General features: G+C 54.5%; 1 protein-coding gene across 4 annotated transcripts in view; it reads left to right on the top strand.

The window, feature by feature from the left end:
- Nucleotides 1–20562, top strand: part of SYNPO (synaptopodin) — a 67902-nt gene that overhangs the window by 24575 nt on the left and 22765 nt on the right. Inside the window, exon 2 of one of the 4 annotated variants that reach the window (XM_041748215.1) lies at nucleotides 6469–7129. In XM_041748215.1, coding sequence (XP_041604149.1) covers nucleotides 6736–7129 — 394 coding nt within the window. In that variant the 5' untranslated portion in view covers nucleotides 6469–6735. Of the gene's footprint in view, nucleotides 1–6468; nucleotides 7130–12442; nucleotides 12591–12770; nucleotides 13212–20562 lie in introns of those variants that run through there. The other 3 variants (XM_041748217.1, XM_041748219.1, XM_041748216.1) reach the window with 3 other exon arrangements.

A 20562-nucleotide genomic window follows, 5' to 3' on the forward strand; every position in this document is an offset into this window, starting at 1 on the left:
TTGAATGAATGAAGGAATAAATGAATGACCGAGTAGCCACTCTACCAAGAAGGCAACTGAAATCCAGTGAGACGATGTGACTGGTGTAGTCATCCAGCTATTGTGAGGCTGAACTGAGGTCCAGCTGACACTCATCTCTCTTGAGTGTGCCCAACTTGGGGAGCTCTTCCCAGCACCTCACCCCTCACCAAGGGATGGTTTCCTGATGCCTCCAGAGCTTCCCCCAGCTTCACATGATGCCCACTTGACACTGGCTCCTTCTGGCCCAGGAAGTGGACAGGGATGGGGGGGAGGAGAGAAGTAGAGGGAAGGAGGAGGGGTCAGAGCAGGCTGGGCAGCCAGGGCAGTGATGGCTGGAGGCTGAGGCAGGGAGGAAGGAGGCCAGGATTGGTCAGTCTGTCCCGCAGCCCTGGAGGGAGGGGTCAGTAATGTGTGGACACTCTTGCATATCCCTCTGGAACTGACTTCTCTCACTGGAAAATGCCAGGACAGGGCAACTCCAGGGAGGATTCAGGGATAGTTTCGTTTCTTTTCTTTTTTAAAAATGTTATTTATTTATTTGACACAGAGAGAGTACAAGTAGGGGGAGCTGCAACAGGAGAGGGAGAAGCAGGCTCTCTGCTGAGCCGGGAGCCCCATATGGATCTCCATCCCAGGACTCTGGGATCATGACCTGACTGACTGAGCCACCCAGGCATCCCGGGAATACTTTCAGTCTTGGCTGCTTCTACCCCCACCAACCATTCTGCCCAAAGCCTTTTGCAGCTGGGGAGACTGAGGCCCACTGTAAGGAAGTGACTCTTCTGAGAACATGTAGCAAGATAATCGTGAATGCTGGGTTTCCTCATATTCACCTGTTCTAGAGGTTGGAGGGGCTTGAGATTCCTCTTTTGGAACCCTAAGGAAGAAACCCCCCACCTTGGCTCCCATCGCCTCCTTGGGAGAGAAGCACTAAGGCAGGAATATACTCTCAGCTCAGGCTCTTGAGAACAATAGAAGCTCTCTTCCCAGTGACAGGGGGAACTCAGCTCTGAGCAGGCCAGACACTAGCCCCCACCCCACTGATGCTGAGGTGCTGTCAGGGTATGGGGAATCAGGGTGGGGTGGGCAGATGTATCCTGAGCCATCTGGACCAGTTCTGACTTACATCCTTTCTCCACAGGAACTCCATTTTTGCCACTAGGCTATGTATGCAGTTTATGCCTCACTCTGCACTCATTATTCCACTTGATGAATATTTATTGAGTGACTACTATGTGCAAGGCAATGTACCAGGGGTTGGAGATAATCTCCCTTTCTCCCTTCCAAACTTCCTTCCTCCCATCCTTCCTTCTCATTCATTCATTCATTCATTCATTCATTCATCAACTATTTACACTATTGAGGCAGTACAGCCTTGTGGATAATAGTGCTATTTGGAGCTACACTGTCAGGATATGAACCCTGACTCAGCCACTTACTAGCTGTGTGAGCTTGGCAAGTCACGTAAGCCCGACTTCCCTATCTGTAAAATGGGATAATAATAGCACCTTCCGTATAGGGTTGTGATGAGGTTCAAATGAGTTACTGCACGCTAAGTGTCTGGAACAGCACCTGACACAGTAAACACTTCATAAACATCAGTTATTATCATTGTTATTGTTATTATGTGCCTGGCACTGTGCCAGGTGTTGAGGAAATTGCTCCAAAATGTTCCTCTGGAGAGATCCTTGCACGCCATCTCTTGACATAGCCTCCCACCTTCTCCTCCCAGCCCCACCCCCAAGAACTGAGCCTTGCAGTGGCTCCCCTAGTCCCATAGGGCTGCCCTCTGCATCACCTCTTGAGCCAGAAGGAGGGAGTCCAGGTAACTGAAGCCTGCCATGATTTTGTCTTCCAGCCTTACCTCACTGTGCCCTACCACACAGGGCCAGGCCTCAGCCTATAAAGGCCCATGTGTTTCTCTAAATGCTCCTGCCTTCTTGCCTCCACTGGGACTTGTTGGATGGAGTACCTTCCATCCCTCAGAATGCCAAGCACATCCTGTCAAGGTTCTTCAAATCCAACTGAAGCGTCATCATCCCCAGGAAGCCCTCCTTCCTTCCCCTCACCCGAGGATCATGAGATCTGCCTTTGAATCTGCATTTCCCTTTGTTTGCAACTGTTTTTGTTTTATTCTGTGAGGAATGGGGAGCCATGGAGGGTCCTTGAGCAAATAAGCAATACATTTAAAGCTGCACTTTAGAAGAATGGAGTAGACCCTGTAGAAAGAGACCGCAGGTAGGGAAGCCAGGTATGGAGTCTTCTGGGGGCAAAAAGGCATTCAGAGGAATGAGGGTCTAGTCTTTCTGGACTGCTTCTCCCCTCTCTGCCCTCTTTAGCTCCCCACTGTAGAATCAGATCCTGTGATTTCCCCAATATGACTCACTAAGTCAGTGGGAGAGTCAAAACCGGGACCCCATGCCCTGACCCCTGCCATGCACCTACTTAAGCTCTATCCTCATCACCCCTCAGTCCCTCTACCTTCCCCTGCAGCCACAAAGCAGGCTGTGGATGGGGAATCAGGGGAGGCCAGACTGAGCTGTACACTCACCTGGCTACACATTCATCCCCAGAGCCCAGCAGGTAAGCGACATACAACAGTGCCCCCTCATTCCCTGCAGGGTGAAGGAATGAGCCTTTGCTTTTCAATTAATCCCTATAACAACACTTTGAAGTGGGCCCTATTTTAACGCATTTTGCAGCTGGGAAAGCTGAAGCTCAGAAATATGAAAAGATTTGCCCAGGGTCAGGCAGCCACGGAATGATAGAGTCAGAATTTGAACCCAGATCTGATTCCAAAGCCAGTGTCCTTCCCCCATCACAAAGGAACAGCAGAAGGAACATGAGGCTCCCAAGGCCATGTTTCCTGCGGCCCACCCTCAGGAGGTCCAGGCAGGCCCTCCAACTGCATGGATAGGGACTCAGAGAGTGTCTGACACTCAGCTCAGCTCCAGGCCCTGTTTGGACTCCTGGAGGTCAGGGGAGGGAGGAGGGAAAGCTGACCCCTTAGGGCTTAGCTGGAAGCAGGTGCCTAGGATACTGGGTCCTAGTGCCAGGCTTGCATCTGACTTGCTGGACAACCTGGACAAGCCGTCCCTGGCTCTGGGCTCAGAGCTGCCCTCTCTGAAAAGAGGACAACAGGTTTGTGCCTTCTGTGTCAGCTGTTCCTGCCGAGGTTCTGTGCCCTTGGAGGCTGCGGCCAGATAAGGGATGTGGATTTGAGGGAACCAGAATTAGAGGGCCCCCCCTCCTGTTTCTGCAGAGGTCCACTGGCTCTCTCCTGCCCACATTGGAGATGTGCTCACACAGACAGGCCCCCTGTGGGGGTTTCCAGAGTTAGTCTGCAGCCATCGAGAGCAGAGGTTGAGAGCACAGAGCCCAGCGGCTGGACTCACCTCCTGCTCTACCCCTCAGCACTGGGGCACCTCTGGATTTGAAATTTACCTCGGTTTGCCTCAGCTTCCTCATCGGTAGGCAGCACTCACACACCTGCTGCCCAGGAGTGTTGGGTAAAAGGCTTGGCCGTGCACTAGCAGATGCTCAGTAAGGGGCAGCTATCATTCCTCTTGAGGGTCCTGATCACCTTACCCTGCCCTGGGCTCCTGAGCTCAGTGGGTGTTCCAGGGCTCAGACCGCAAGGGGCCTGCCCAGGCCCCCCAGCTGGGTTGTGAGTCCTCCCTCCTCCGGAGGGAAACTTGCATTGGAGTGCTCCTGCCAACCCCTCCCTCCTGGCTTGGCAGCGTGAAGACAGAGCCGGCCAAAAATATTTGTGTGGGTGGCGGAAAGTTAACTCTTCCGCCTCTCTCTTCTTTCCTGGAAACGGTGGCCACCGTCAAATACAGCAAAACAGAGGCAGAGATAGAGTGAGGCGAGGCCCCTGTGGGGTGTCAGAGGGAGCCCTGCCCCCCCACGCCCACTCCTGCCTGTTGCCATCTGGCTCTATGATGGTGTGGGTGGTGGCAGTGGTTGGTGGTGGTGGGTGGTGGGGAGGGAGGCTCCAAGGCCTTAGAATCATGGCATCCTGCAATGCCAGGGTTGGATGGACCCTCCAGCATCATCTGGCTCAACCCCACCATTGTGCCTTTGGGCAAACAGACTCAAGAGTACAGAAGGCACCTGTCCAAGGTCACATGGCTAGTGAGGTCTTTTCAGAATTCTGGTGGCTCTTCATGAGAGTTTAAGATTCTGTGACACTCTGGTGTGGAAATCTGGCAGCAGCTGGTGAGTGAGAAAAAGCACAGGGAGGAGAGAGGCCCCAGAGCCATCTCCTCAGTGTCTCTGTCTCGACCATCAGGGTCAAGGTGTCAGAGCTGGTTCAGGCGGAGCCCTGCCGCTCACTGGTCATGTGACTCAGGCAGAAGTCATTTTTGTCTGTCTGAGCCTCAATTTCCTCACTTCTGCAATGGGATAACAACAGTACCTCTCTCAAAGGGTTGTTGTGATGATCTATTTCAACAACTTAAGTGAATAAGCCAGTATGGAACAGGTGTTCAGTACTGAGAGTGCCCGTCGTTCTTCCCTGGGCAGAAGGTTGGCTTCTTTGTGCTCATTTCACTGCCACTGAGGCTGCTGTAACAGGTGCCTTTTATCTCTCTGATCCTGACGCTTGTTTGCCTCTCTCTGGTTGGCACTGATTTGCCCCAGGGCCTGGGAAGGCACTTCACTTTCCTCTTGCCTACCACACACTCCTGGCACAGCTCCAACCAGAAGCCAATGCCTTGACCCAGCTTGCTGCGGTGAGGGGGTGGGGGTGCTTGACCCCACCTGGGGGCGGAGGAGTGATCTTCTGGTCAACCACCACAGCAGGTGAGGTCAGTATAAGCCCGGAGGTCACTAGTGTCCACAGACTTTCACACTGTGGATTCTCACTATCCACAGCCAGCCAGTGTGCGTGTGTATGTTTGTGTGTGTGTGTGTGTGTTTTTTTTTGTTTGTGTGTTTTATGTGTGTGTTGGGGGGGGTATCTCTCCCCATTTCCCAATAGGATAAGTGAGATTCAGAGAGTGCATACTTGCCAGAGTTACGCAGCTAAGCGGTGGCCGAATCTGTGAACCAAGATCTATAAATCCCAGAGTTTCCTCCCAGTGTAAATGGCCACTGGCCCTGTCTTAAACTCTATCGGCCCATCCTGGGGCATCTTGTCCACCTCCACCCTGTGGCCCCACCCATGATTTTCAAGCCTTTGTCTCCAGCCGGGAGCTCTCCCTTGCTTTCCAGGCTCCCTGTGTGGAGCTGACCACACTCCTCTCCCTTGGAAGCCCCAAATCAAATTCATCTCCTTGTTCCTCTTGACACCTGCTTCTTCCCATGTACTGATCTCTATTCACAAAATCACCCTGTCACCAGAGCGACAAACCTGGCTGCAGCCTAGACTCCTCCCTCTTCCTCCACACCCACTCTCCATCTGCCTCCCAGCCCAGCCAGTTCTTCCGCCCCACTTCCCCACCCACGCATCCCCTCTCCGTATCCCGCACACCCTATGGGAAGCCTCATCCCCTCTCTCCGAAATTCTCATCATTGTTAACGTTTATAAATAATCATACTGTTATTATTATGGTCCTTGTTATCATTCACAGCTCCCCCCACCAGATTTTAAGACTTCACGAGCCAGAGTACCCATAGCATCTTCATCTCCATTGTATGCCCAATAGCTTTTATGGTGTTTGCCAAGCAATAAAAGCTCAAGACATTTTTGTGTAATAAAGGAAGAGCCAATGTGTATCAAATTACATCTCAGAAACCCTACAGAGTCCTCTGCAAGCATTTTCTCACTTAATCCTCCATGCAACACCACACTGGAGATGTTACAGTTCCTATTTTACAGATGGGGAAACTGAGATTCAGAGAGGCCATGTGACTTGCTGCCAGCTTCACAGGTGGCAGAGCTGGGGTTCTAGCTTAAAGCCTTGGCACAAAAGCACACAGCTGTGCCGTTCCCCTTGGTTCACATCCTCCTGGCAAGGAGTTTGGGGGGGAGGCGTCCCTGACCCCAGTGTTGTGTCCTCCACCCCATTGTTTCTGTGATTCCTGTAGTGTATGTACCTTTGCTGGCATGTGAGAGAATTCTTTCTAGGCGGTGCCCAGTTAAGTATTTTTAAATAACTAGATGTTTATTTAATGTGTATTGGGGGGAAACGACTTAGCACAACATACTTGCGGTTTTCCTGCAATTATTGCTTAAGATAAGTCTGAAGTAACAGGAGTAAGTTATTTAAAGTTGATTTATGGAAAAATATTAAGCAAATAGTATGTCAGGTGGCATAAGGATATGGTGAAAATTTGGGATGTCAAATGGCTGAAGCTTGGGGCTTTCCCATGAGTATGTGAGACCTGTACCCCAAACCCTAGCCAGTTCTCAGGGCCACCTCAAGGTGGGCAAGTCTCAGAAATCCAGCCCAGGACACCCAGCAGACTGTCTCATGTGCTGTTTCATTTCTCCCTGTGCAGGTAGACCATCGTAAAGGAGGGCCTCACAGACCAGACACGGGTTGAGAGAAGGGCTTGGGGGCTTGGGGTTTGCCACCCCACCCAGCCCAGGAGGGCCCCACAGTCGGACCTTGCCCCAGCTCTGTGACTTGGCTGAGGAAGACAGAGCTGCAGAGAGCCAGAGGAGACCCCAAGAGGAGCAAAGACCGGTGGTGCTCACACACACAAGTGGCCAGCCAGGCCCCACCAGGCCCTGGCTTCTCTGCATCACTAAGGAGAGGCAGCACCATGCTGGGTCCCCACCTCCCACCTCCACCCCATGGACTCAACGAAGACAGGCCTACCCCCTTCCGGATCCCTGATGGGAGCTACAGGTGTCTGGCCCTGGAAGCTGAGGAGAGCAGCGGTGAGGAGGGCCTGCAGGGAGAATCAGGGCTCATGAATTTGCAGGAGGACAGGGTGGCCAACAGGAACAGGGACAACTCTGCCTGCAGAGCCACCCAAGGGGCACCAGAGCTGCCCAATGCCCTGGGCACCCAGCGACCTGCCTGCTCCAGGGAAGCACAAGAGGGGCCCCAGCGAGATAGCAGGGCCAGCCAGGACTGGGACGCAGCGAAGGCTCAGCAGGCTATGACAGCCAGCCTCAGCCCCCGCACTGGGCCCAGGGTCGCCCAGAAACCAGGTAAGTTCACATCCCTTTTCTGAACTGCCAGAGCCCATTGGGGACCCCCGGGGCTCCTGACCATACTTCCCCATGATGCATAACAGTCCCCCACAGTCCCACGGACACGCCCCAATTAGCAGCCGTGGGGGGCGAGGCAGGGGAGGCCGGGGTTACGTGCCGTTCCAGCTGCACCACATCTATGCCCACTCTTTTCTCTGCCAAAGAGGGCAAGTGAGAAGTCCGCGAGAGAAAGCCCTGCTATCATGCTTGGTTAAACAGAAGTCCCTCTCTCACTCTTGTCTGCCCTTAATCATTCATGGCAACAAATGGCCTCCGTCCCAAGCAATGACAGGGCAGGGGTGCCTCACTGAACCTACGGAGTGGCGGCTACTTGAGGGTGCTGGACATCGAGGGTACTGGACATAGCACTGGGCAGAGCAGATGAGGCTGCTGCCCTAGTGGAGTTTTCAGGGTACAGACTGAAGCCTTTGATCCCATCTGACCTCCTAAATTTACAGATGGAAAAACTGAGGCCCAGAGTGAGGAAGAGACTGCTCCGAGTCTCTTGGCCCATGGGCGGCTGAGTTGGGGCCACATTCCTCACCTAGGCTTCAGTTTCTCATCTGTTCGGGATGACAGAGGCAGCATCTGTGTCACCTGGGCTGCAGCGAGAACCCAAGGATGGTGTATAGGGAAGAGCTCAGGGTGCCTGCCTGGCAGGAAAGCCAGGAGGGAGGGAAAGAGGAGGAATGAGGAAGGGAGGGAGGAAGGAAAGGAGGGAGATCATCCCCCCAACCCCACCCCACAGGCTCAGGAGACAGCAGAGCAGAGCAGGACAGGGAAACCCACACTGAATCACCTCCATTGCCCGGGCCCATGGAAACGCTGAAGTGGGTCCAGATGGGGAGGACGTGAGCCCAGCCATGCTCGCTGAGGCAGGAGCCGCCGCCAGCAGATGCTGGGGGCACAGGGCGTGTGGGGGACACAGGCCTGGGAGGGCTAATGCGTCAGGAAACTGGAAGAACACCTCGTGTCTCTGCAGGCATGGCTGCCGCCCTGGCTGCCATCCCCCGGCCGCCCCACCCACTCTCTCCTCTGAAATAATTCTCACCAGGCTCTGATCACCCCCCCACGACAGGCAGCAACCACCCCCCGCCCCACTCCCCCACGCCCGGGTCACACAGGGAGCTGGGTGGGATCCAGCAGCTGCCTTCAATGCATGAAGGGCCTGGAGAAGGAGGACCCCAAGAGGGCCCAGCAGCCTTGAACTTGAGATGGGCCTTCATACCAGAGTCAGCCCACACTTGGGTCCCCGAAAGCCAGGAAGCCCCAGGGCCCACTCCCTTCCCTCTTACAGACCCTGGCTCAGGGTCAGGAGCCATGGGTGCCGGTCCCAGAGCTGAGAGCAACCGGCCAAACCCCAGCAAATTGCTTTCCCTTGGTGAGATTCTGTTTCATCATTCATGAAAATAAAATTAAAATAGGAGCCCTCTCTACCTCATAGAGCTATTGTGAGGGTGCAATGATCTTAGATCGGGGTAGTGTTCTGGAAATTTTAGAGTGATCATGTGGCGGACATTAATAATTATTAAAACAATCATCACTGACTCAACAGTATGAAAGCTGTTATTCCTTAAGCCCTTCTGTGCCAAACCCACGGTGCTAGGAGCTTTACGTATGTCATTTCACTTAACCTCACAGCAATGTCCATACTATGATTATTTCTGTTATACGGATGAGAAGATTGAGGTCCAAAGAATATAAGTGACTTGTCTAAGACTCCTGACTAGTAAGCTGCTCACTCACTCAAAAGACCAGCCATGGTCTTTTGAACATGGGGCTTTGTTCTTAGCCACCACCGTATTCTGGATTTACAAGGGGAGAGTTCTGTCTGTGACCTCCTGCAGTGGAAGAGACCACGGGTGAAGGGAGGAGAGGGGCCCCCTTGAATGAATCATGTTGGCTCCTCACATAGAGCTAGGTCATTTCTCGTCCATCTCACTACATAGCCTTTCGAGGCTCCACATTCCACAGAGACCTCAGTCCCTTGCCCCAAGTCACACAGTCAGTGCTGGAATCGAGACTATGATCACATTCTTCGTCCTGACAATCTAGTTCATTTCTTCCTTTAACGTCCAGCCAGATGGTCTCCAGTTCCATCCTGGACATTTCTAGGGACAGATGGGGCAGGAGTGACCTTAGGAGGATGTCTCTGGGAAGTCTTCCTGGAGGTGGAGGCAGGTAGGAAGCTGGATCTTGTAGGAGAGTAGAAATCCGGGTGGTCTTGGGTCAGAGCCCACACTGGCCTTTCTGCTCCCTCGGGAAAGGGAGGGGCCAGAGTCCTTTCTCTGCCTGGAGATCCTGAGGGAAGAAGCCTGTGGAGTTGCCAAGTTATTAGTGGATTAGGGCTTCCTTTTAAAGCTTCCTCTGAGTACCGCCAAAGGATTATAAGCATCTTCAGACAATTACACCCGTCCTTCCACAATTATATCTGCTTCTCTTGAGTGCCCCCTGGCAGTTTTAAGTATGGGTCATGGCATTTTCTGCCTTGGGCACCCACCACCTGGGGTGGGCAGGTGCTGGTGCCATTTCTCTACAGCCTGAGTACCAGCCAAGCAGGGCGGAGTAGGGTCCTTGGCAGGCTGGGGTCCTTGGTTGGAGGGGCAAGGGGTGCAGAGCGATGAGGTGGGCAGCAGCCTGCAGCAACAGTGTCCTGCCATCAGGAGACAATATATACGGGCAGCCAAGTGTTGGGTAGGGCACATGATCGGGCCAGGGGTAGTTGGTCCAGAGCTCACCAACAGAGCCCCGAACCTGAGATTATTGTGGAGATAATCTTGTGGAGACTCTAAAGCCCAGAGATGGCAGGCAGATGGCAAGCAGCCTCTCCAAGGTCACACAGTATGTTGATGCAAAGGTAGAGTTGGAGCTTGGGGCTTTTGCACCTCAGTTCAGCTGCCACACATGCTATCCTAATTATTTCTACATTTCATCCTCTAAACAACCCTATGAAGTTCATACTTTTCTTAGCCCTGCTTCACAGATGAGGAAACTAAGGCACAATGAGTTTAAGTGACTTGTTCACCATCTTAGGCCTGTGGGTGGAGGAGCAGAGATTTGAACCCCAGGAGGTCCGGGCCCAGGCTTTCAACCACCTTCTGTGCTGCCTTGTCTCCATGGAAACGAGGCAGCAGGCTGTGTTCTTCCACCCACCTAGGGCTGGAAAAAGGTTGTTCAAGCTCTGGAGGATGGGAAGGGGGGGGGGGGGGTAATTCTGCTAAGCCATATCCCTCCACCCCAATACACTTAAGGAGACTTGGGATCCACTGCTGATCCAGCCCCTCCCGCGTCTGTGGCTTTGGGAGAGAGGGTAGACAGAGCAGGAGGCTGGGCAGGATGCCATCCACACTGCTTCTCACTTCCACACTCCACAGTGACCAGAATAGGAGGGCAATGGTGTGGGGAGCAAGGTTCACGTACACCTCACATGTGCACTCACACACCACACGCTTGCACTCCCCCCAGATGGGTGCGCATATGCGTACATGTTCTTATGCAAACACTCACGTGTACATAATCACATATCTGCACACACGTGCACACTGTGCATGCCCTCAGACATCTACATGTCCATGCATGGGATATGCACTAGTACCCACACACACACCTGGCACTCATGCATGCCTACATTTCACATGTGGACACATGTATCAGATTTGCATACATAGCTACATCCCACCTGCACGCATATTCCCTTCCTTAGATACAGGTTAAAAGCATGTTCTTTTCTCCATTTTCTTTTGCTCACACACTTACACTTTAAAATCTCTCCTGCACGCACACATTCTCTCCTACAGGCATATCCACTCTTGCACACCCACTGTCACACACCTACGTACAGACTGAAGCACTTTCTCTGTCCTCTTCCCCATCTCTTTCTCTTTCATACCCACCCACACAATAATTCTAGCTTCTCTCCTCCCTCTCTCTCTCCTTCTCTCTCTCTCTCACCCACACAGTTTATTTCCTGGTTTCCCACAGGCTGGGCGATAGCCACTTTTCTAGCACATGTACTCCTAAGGCAGGCAGGCAGTACCTTACCTGGTGCCAATCCCCAGGACCCCCTCCATGTTTCCCACCTCCCCAGGTGACAGTCCCAGCACAAGAGCAGCCAGAGGGTCAGAGGGATTCTCTGCAGACCCTGAGGCCAACCAGAGGGATGGGAGCAGCCAGGGAGAGTTTGTCCCTCTGTCACCTGACCTCCTGCACTCTGAGCCCACCCACTGGGGACAGGGGATGTCCCAAAGCCAGGCCACCTGCAGTTCTGTGTTTCACAGGACCTCTGGTTTGGTGGGCTCACATCAGCACACTTCTAACTTCCTCTAGCAGAAATCTAAACACAGAACCTTGATATGAAAGTGGAACCACCCTGGTTGAAGGGGTGGAGTACTTGGAACCCGGGGAAACTTTGGTGAAAACCCAGGCCAACATTTTTCCAAGTGTAGTTTTGTTTCAAAACTGGTGGGAGTGTGAAGGGTGCTTGTTATCAGTACTGTTTCCAAGCCCACCGCCTCCTCACCACTGGGAGGGTGTGTTAGAATGTGGGCATCCCGACTTTTACCAGCATCCCCACTTGACTCTGATGCACACTGACCACTGCCATGGGGCTCTGCTGAGCTCCATCTAAATGGCGTTAAGTTCACTGAAAAGATGTGGAACTGAAACCCAAGAGCCACACAACATCCCTGCGGGGCTCTGCTAACCCACCAGTTAAAGCAGGGGAGGGTCCCAGGCCAGCAGGGAAGCTGCAACCTTCCTCGGTCCCCATTTGTCCGGGTCCTACCAAGGTAGACAGTTATTCTGGTCACCGGGGCTGTAAAGGGGGAGGGAAGATGGGTCTAAGGGGTACCGCATCTGGATCTGAAAGGGAAGGGGCTGCGGAGGGGAGGGTGATGTCAGTTATGGGGACGGAATCACAAAGATTTAAAAGAAGAGGGGTCGGAGGGACAGAGAAAAGCTGGGGAGACAGAAAGGAGTGAAATGAAAGCAGGAGGATTTCGGGACCGACCTCGAGATACAAAAGAGGAGGGAACAGACACGACGAGGCAGAAGGGTGCGGCACAAGGGAGCAAAGCGGGAGCGACGGGGGCCCGCCGGGATCCCGGGGCCGAGCCCGCGGGGGAGGGAGTCGCCCCGGGGGGGGGGGGGGGGGGGCGGGGCGGCGGGCGGGGCGGCGCTAGGGCCCCGGGGAGCGGCAGGAGCGCGGCTCGCCCTCCCGCCCAGCGCTCCCGGCTCCGGGCTCCCGGCTCCCGGCTCCCGGCCCCGGCCCCGGTCCCGGTCCCGCGCGGCCCGCTAGGAGGTGGCGGCGGCGGCGGCGGCGCGGAGGGGCGCCCGGGGCGGAGCGGCGGCGGCGGGGGTCGCGGGGCGGGGCGCCCGGACGGACGCGGCCAGGTGAGCCCGGGACCGCGCGCGGCCGGAGGTGAGTGGGGGGCGCTGGCGGGGCAGGGGCGCGGGCGCCCGGCGGGCCTCGCCCCTGCCCACCTGCGCTGTTCCCCGCGCCGCCCGGGGGCAGGTGGCACATCTGGGCTCCGGTCCCCGCGCGCAGGGTGACCTTGGCCGAGTCCCTGCGCCCCCGTGGGCCTCAGTTTCCCCATCTGTACGGTGGCGGGGGGCGGAGGTGCTGGAGAAACCTGGAATCCGTGGAGCAGCCCCGACGCGGGGAAGCGGCTTCCCGGGGCTGCGCGGGGCCCGGCCCTCCAGCCCCAGCCCGCAAGCCCATGGGTGGGCCCGGGGGGGGGTGCTGCGGCCCTGGCCGGCCGGGAGCGGCGGGCTGGGCTCGGCCGGGCTGACCGACAGGGGCGGCCGCGGGGCAGCGCAGCGCCGGGTGCTGGCCTCGCGTCCCCCTCCCGCGGGCGGGGCCAGGCGCCGGGAGGGGCCAGGCGCGCGGGACCGGGACGCGGGGACCCCTGGCCCAGCCCCCCGCCCCCGGGGAAGTCGGGGTCCTGCCTGAGCCCCCGGGGGCAGAGGAGTCACTGGTCACTGTCCCAAGGGCTCTACAGCACATTCTCACGACACCCGGACCACTACCCGGTTTGCCCAGGTGAGAGGCCTTGGAGGTGAAGTGAGTGGAGGGTGGGGCGCCCCCCCCCCCCCCCCCCCGAATCCCTACGCTGCTGCTGCTGCTGCGAGTCAGGGCTCCAACCAGACTCTGACCCTCTTTGAGGACTCTGCGGAAAGGGCCTCCCTTGCTCCCTATCCCACCCCAAGTTATGGGCTGACTCCGGATTGGGATAGGGGACCCCTCTGTTCCCTGCCTGGGCTGTCTACAAAGAACAAGAGTGAGCAGGAAAGCACCAGACACCCCCCACTTCCCACCCTCTCGTGGGTGACAAGTGGCACTGGAATCAACCAACTCGCTGTGGGATCTGGAGGCAAGCCCTGTCCTCTCTGGCTCCCAGTGAGAGGGTGGGCAGAGTGACCCCTGAGGGGACAGCTGCATGGGAGACTGCAGTGACCGGGCAGGCAGTCCCAGGGTGCCCCACCCCTGCCCTGGTGCACGGTGTAGAATGAGATTAGATGCTGAGCAGAGGAACTAGGGTATGCTGGGATAAGGGACTGGAGGTCTTGCTGGTGCCTGTCAGCCTGTCACCACCCCCCTATCCTGTGTTGGGGGACAGAGCCACATACAAAGCACTGTATTACCCCAAGCAGTGGGCTGGGAAAATGCCATTTGAAGTGGGGTCCCCTGCCTCTGTCTCTGTGGTTTGTTTTTTTTTCTCCTCTCTGTCCTCAGTTTCCCCATCTAGACAACAAGGGGGGATGGACTAGAATCACTCAGAGTTTGATATTCAGAGAACTTCTCAAAAGCAAGATTTTTGCTGCTGTGCTGCCCCGGCTCCCATTTTTTTCAGAGTGGCCCTCACTTTGCAGGCAATGGGCTAGCTCCTCCCATCTCCCAAACTAGCACCTAAATTAAGTCGTGGGTGGAATCAGCATTTAATGGTTAAAATAAGGCTTTCAACCCCTTCCCTCTCTTGTTGGCTATTGCCCTTCCCCTAAAGTGAGAAAAAGGACAAAACCCCGTGGCACCCAGGTGCCTGTTTCCCAGCTGATCCCTAACCTCTTTCCATCAGTGTTCTGTTCCATCTCCCCATACTAGAGCTGGGGAGACTGCGGCTGGGGAGGGGATGAGATCTGACCGGGATAGTGCTGTGAGTGGAAGGCAACAGAGCCCCCTTTCCTTGGAACAGAGGAGCTCCTTGATAAGGGAGGGGGCAAGTGGCAGAGGTGCATCTGGAGAGATGAGAGAAGCATGGGAGGAACCTTCTTTATCTACGTGTCCTTTCCCCGCTGATTGTGCCCTATCTTCACGGTTGGCACATGAGCCTACTTTACAGCTCTAGGGGTAGACCGGGCAGGGGTCAGCACTCTCCCACCACCTGCCAGCACTGCCATCCCACGGGGTTGTACACACCTGCAGGTCTAGGGGCCTGGCCTGGGAGGCACCTCTTCCTTCAGGGCAGCTCCCAGGCTTCCAGACATGAGCTCATCAGAGCTGCTGATGCCAGGAAGGGAGGGACCAAGGGGGGAAGCAGGCAGGGCTGCCCAGCTCAGGGCACTGCAGGCCCCCAGGGAAGTGGAAGGGCGCCTCCATTGTGGAGGATTTGTAGGCTCTAGCCCTCATCGTTGTTTGGAGGCAGAGACAAGATAGGCTAGCAGAGGGTCAACGGGGATGGGTGTGGGGATGGTCAAGTGCCCTGGGCTGCAGGGCAGGGACCTGGGTGTTAAGCCCATCTCTGTGGCTTGCTTGCTGTGTGATCCCTTGCTCTTTATGGACCTCAGTGTCCCTGGCTAGTGACAGGATGGGTGGGTCCTTAGGTGCTAGGGTTACAATAGTGAACAAAACAGGTGGGTTCCTGTCCTTAAGGCGCTTGCATTTTGATTGGAGAGGTAGATAAGAAAAAGGGTGGCAAAAATAAACAAGATATTTCCAGAAAGATTAAAAAGGTATGTATTTTAAAAATAAATAAATAAATAAAATGTATATAAAAGCCTTGCTGCTAAGATGGAGAACAATCTGGAGGGGCTACTTTGTATTGGTGGCTGGGGAAGGCCTCTCTCACTCCATTGGAGTGGAGACCTGAATGTTATTTGAAGGGGTGATCATGGCTGGCTTCATGGAGGAGGCATGTCCAGAACTCAGGTCCAGAAGAATGGGAAGGATTCGGTTGCGAGGAAGGGTGTTTCAAAGGACAATAAATAGTTTGAAATAGGAGCTAGGGTGGCTGGACTCTGCTGAGTTAGGCCTGTGTGTGTGTGAGCTCATAGTCCTTTGTGAACTGTCCCTGGACACTGGGTCTCAGTCGCTACCCAGTGTGGCCAGAGGAGGAATCAATGTGGGGACAGCCTCCAGGCCCTGTAATTCCAGAGGCTTACAAAAGCCCTCTCTCTCCAGAATGAAATCTTTACCAACTGGCCACTGCCTGAAATTCCACCATCCTAGCTTCATCTTTTCCACTCGGTGAGGCGGTGTAGTATAGGACTGTGGCAACCTTCCCCTCCCCAGCCCAGCCTCCCAGGGCCATGGCAGGTGAAGCAAAACTCAGTCTCTTCCTGTGGGACCTGCTTCCTGCATGGCCAACACTCGGATTCTGTGGCTGGACCCCTGGGTTCTCCTCCTGGCTAGCCGGGAGATCTGAAGCAGATTATATAACCTCTCTGGACTTGTGTTTCCTCCTCTATAAATAGAAATAATAATAAACCCTATCTTTACTGTTGTTTTGAAATCAAATGACGATACATGCTAAAAAAGATAACTATCACTTATTAGATAATATTGTCCTGTTTTGATCTCTGTTAAAATGGCAAGCCTTTGAGAAGGTGGACCCTAGCTCAAGACTCACATCTCAGTATAAGTTACTTTTTGATGTTTGGCCAGGAGCAGGTTTTGAAGGCAGGAGGATGGGCACAGCACTGTAGAGAGGAGCCTGGACCGCATGTTAGGAACAAATACCTGAACTTTCAGTCTTAGCTAAGTAACTGGTGGTCTTGGACAAATCCTTTGTTTCCTCTGGGGTTTGGGTCCTGGTTCCGAGTTGCAATGAAATGGGGTAGGAAGGATGTGAGGGGATGTGGGAGTGAAAGAGCTCAGTGAACACCAAAGACATGCGGCCAGCAGGAGGCGCTGGAAAGGGGCAGGCTGGAGGAGCCCCACAGACAGGAGAGTAGGCTGACCTGAGACTCACATATCCAACCTTCTGGAATAAAATCTCTTGGAGACTAAAAGTGTTCAATAGATAAATACCAAAGTTCTTGGGGGAAAAGTCAGTATTTATGGTTATTTACTAAGTGCCAAGGAAATCCTAAGTTCTTTACCTGTCAACAACTCCCCGAAGTAGGTGCTATTATTAGCAACATTTTATAGATGGGAACCTGAGGCACAGAGAGGTTAAGTGAGCTTTCCAAGGCCACACAGCTGGTAAGTGGCCACATTCAAATCCAGGCAGTTTGGCTCCAAAGCATGTAAGCTTGACTTCTGTGCAATCTCTCCTACTTTAGATGGCTCGGAGAGCCCAGGCCACCTGCTTAAGAACACACAGCATTCCTCTTCAATCCTTCTTATCTCTGTTCCTCAGGTCCTGGAAAGAGGAACCTAAGGTCAGGGGACTGGGGCTCTAAGGATGGCCCTTGAGCCAGCTCAGCCTTTTTTCTCCCCACCCCCCTCCTCCCCTGGGAGTAGGTCAGGGAGGATCAAGTGTACCCTGGAAGTGTTGTGAGCACAGAGACTGCCAGGGCGTGGCGAGTGGGTGTGATTAGTGTCATGGAGCCTGAGAGGATCCCAAGAGCTTGAGTTGTAATGAACTCCTGTGGAGTCTGGCATGCCTCCCCTCACTGTAGAGATGGGGGAAACTGAGGTCAGAGGGTCCAGGGAGCAGCCCAAGGTCACACAGGTTGGAGCTGCTCCTCGCCAGTCCCCCTGTCCTGCCTCCTGGGATGCTTAGTACTTGTGGGCTCCATGAGGCCTTGGGACTTGGGGACCCTCCCCCTGATCCCCAAGGTGGCTCCGGTCTCAGCCAGGACATGATCCCTGATACCCGGCCCTTTGGGGGAGGGTACATGAAGTTGAGGGGAGGGCGCTGATTAAAAAATAGACTGTCACGCGCATGGGGAACAAGCATGCCACCACCCAGCGGGTGCCAGTTGGCTCCCCCAGGCCCAGCTGCTAGGACCCACTCAGGGCTCCTCAGGGGGCTCCACCCACCCCACCCTGGCACTGGGCCTGAGGCTGAATGCTCTCCCTCCTCCACCCCTGCCCAGCCTCCAGGCAGATGGCGCTCTCGCTGAGCCTGGGTGGGCCTTCAGCTCAGTCGTAGGCTTTAAGCTGTGCCAGTGGGCTCTAGAGTCACCTCACACTGGCTGTGTGGCCTTGAGCAAGGCTCCTTCCCTCTCTGGGCCTCAAACACGCCATTGGTAGCCAAAAATGCTACCAATAAAAGCTCTTTACGGCTTCCAAAGTCTTTGCCAGATTCCATCGCTCATTTCAACACAACAGAGGGTGCTAGAGACCCACATCAGAGAGTTACGTGCCCTGCGAAGCCCACTCAGCTGGAGAGTAACAGAGCAGAGGACTGGAGCCAGAGAATCTTGCAAACCCCAGTCCCGCACACCTCCAGGGTGAGCAGGGCCAGAAACCACGGAGCTGGGAAGCTTTGCGGTAGTGATGTGAGCCGCGTTTTTATCCATTTATTCCTTCATTCAATCAACAAATATTTACTGAGCCCCAGCTGTGGCCTCCGCACAGAGGCAAGGACAGAGCAGAGAAATGACAGCCAAGGTCCCTGTTCTTCAGGGCTGCTTACCATTGCCACAGATTGGCGCTTAAGAAAATATGATGGAATTACAGATCTAATGAAAGTTTGGAGGAGAGGCAGAGGAATGTGACCTCCAAGGGCAGGCAGCCCTCCCTGAGACCCATAAACAGACTCGAAGGGTGAGAAGTGTCAGAAAGGGACAACCCAGGGGGTAAGGAAGAAAGCATTCTAGGCAAAAGCAGCAGCCGATGCCAAGGCCCTGGGGTGAGGAGGTGCCTGGGCCCTGTCTGAGCACTTGAAGGAGGGCCAGCATGGCTGGAGTGTAGGGCAGTAAGACACTCTGTGGGGAGCTGCAGCGGGGGCAACGGGGCTGGTCATGGAGGGCCTGGAGCCTGCCAAGGGGTTTGAGGCCCATCCTGGGAAGGAGGAGAGGCTCCCAGGGCTGCTCTGGGAGGTTGGTCTGGCCTTATCTCTTCTTTGCCTTGAATCTGTACCCTGAGGGAGCAGCTACGGGGTCCTTCCACACTCCCCCAGCCACCAGATCTTGTTTGCAGTGTAATGGCCACCTGATGCATTATGCCTTCCAGGAGGTTCTGGTGGTCCATCCAGCCTCAAATGCAGGTTGGTGAGGGCACATTCTTAGCTCTTCACTCAGCTGAGTGCCTCTGTTCAGGATAATTCTTATTTCCTTCTATTCCTGGGAGAGCCTGTGGACCTAAGGAGCTTTGGCTGGTGGCTGAATGAAGGCCTCCCCCTGGACTGACTGCCACGGCCTGTCACTGCTGCCTGCCCCCTGTCTCCTGTCCCACTCCAAGCACCACCAAGGAACTGCAGAGCCCCTCAGGGCCAAACTCTAGGAGGAATGGGGGCGCCTGTGTTCGGAGCCCGACTCCGCTGTATGCTCTTGGGCACATCCCTTCTCCTCTCTGGGCCTCGGCTTCTCCATCTGTATTGCAGGGAAACACTCTAGCTTTCTGTGCTCCATGTGCGCCCCCCCCCCCCCCACGCAATATCAGCATTGCCCTGAAGCTTCTTAAAAACGCAGACTACCACCTCCCCACTCCTGAATCTGAATCTGCATTTTAATAACATCCCTGAGCAATTACGTTAAGTGTACATTAGAGTTTGAGAGGGACTGTTCTAGGTCGTCACTTTTAAACATTTTCTTAAATTAAAAACTATAGAATCTTCTTCTCTCTCTGAAGTTTCCCATATGAAACACATAAGAGGGGAACCACCCACTCTATATTTATTCCTCGTATGAATAAGGAGGGGGAGGCGTGTAGAGGGCAGGGGTTGAGGCCTGGCGTATTAGGCTGGGCATCAGAAGGGAGGAGGAAAAGATAACAGGAAGAGGGTGGGGGCTGGGGTTCCCCATCTTCTCAGGCTTCTTCCTCATCCCTGGAGAACTCCTGAGCAGGTGCCTCTAAGAGCCTTTTCAGCTCTGCCGTCCAGGGTCCTTTCTCTTGCAGGTTTGGAAAGATGGGCTTGGGGGGAGGGTACTTGACCATCCACAGCCTAGCAACCTTGTCCCCATCTTGGTGTCCTGTTCTCTTCCCTGTGGAATTCCTGAAAGGGTAGCCGGTGCTATTCTTAGCGTGACAGGATAGTGAGGAGAGAACATGCTAGTGCATTATTTATGCCTCTGAGTCAACAAGATTACATTCAGAGCTCCAAGAACACCACCCTCCCCGGATGGCCATCATTGTCACTGCCTTGGCAGATGGGGGAGGGGGACGCTTCCCATGACCCATAACGCTTCCCTTCTGGCCCTGACCATTCCTGCTCAGAGCCTCACCCCCTAAACTGGGAAATGGGTCATGAAATAGAATGGTAAGCTAGCATAGGACAGAGTTGCTTTGGAGATATCGGTTCATTTCTGCTTTCATTCGGCCCATGTTTATTGAGCACATAGTACACGGCGTAGGTGTGGGTACGCTGGTGAAGGAGATGAATCCCTGCCCTCCAGGAGCTCCCACTTGGAGCCTGTGAGTTCATGGTGCTGTGACCTCACAGGAGCGTCTGTGCCAGGCCTGATGCTGGGTGCTTTGCACCTACGACACCTAGTTTTCATAATCACGCTGCAGGGTAGGGATGAGGAGACCCCTTACAAAAGGGGAAGCTGGGCATAGCATGTATAAGACGCGCTCAAGGTAGGGATCTGCTCAGCTGGCGTTTGAACTCAGGTTGACTAGAACAGAAGGACCACTTCGGATCAAATAGTAGCATGTAACGTTAGGAATTTGGCGGCGCCCCTGCACTGCCCACTGAGAGGGACCCCATTATGGCTAGAAGGAACTTAACTGTTTGTGGTTGTCCTGTTCTCAGTGAACCCTGAGTTATGGGAAAAGTCACATGTGTCCAGAGTCTTTGTAAAGCTGGAGTGGATGACGGGTATGCTGTGGGCCAGAAGTCAGAACCATTTGCGATGAGGCGATAAGGCCCCCAGGCAGCACATGTCATGAAGCTGAGCTGAGGTCTCTGGTTGGCTCTGGCTGCTGAAGACCTGCATTCTGGGAGATCCTGGCCAGGCCCCTTGGTCTCTCTCTGCTTCAGTTGTTTGGTCTGTAAAATAGTGTGGCAATCCCTGCTCTGCTTCTGTCTCTGATGGATACAAAGGTGCTGGTAAAACTTTTATAA

Source organism: Vulpes lagopus, chromosome 3 (genome assembly GCF_018345385.1).
Source record: "Vulpes lagopus strain Blue_001 chromosome 3, ASM1834538v1, whole genome shotgun sequence".
Taxonomy (NCBI): Eukaryota; Metazoa; Chordata; class Mammalia; order Carnivora; family Canidae; genus Vulpes; species Vulpes lagopus.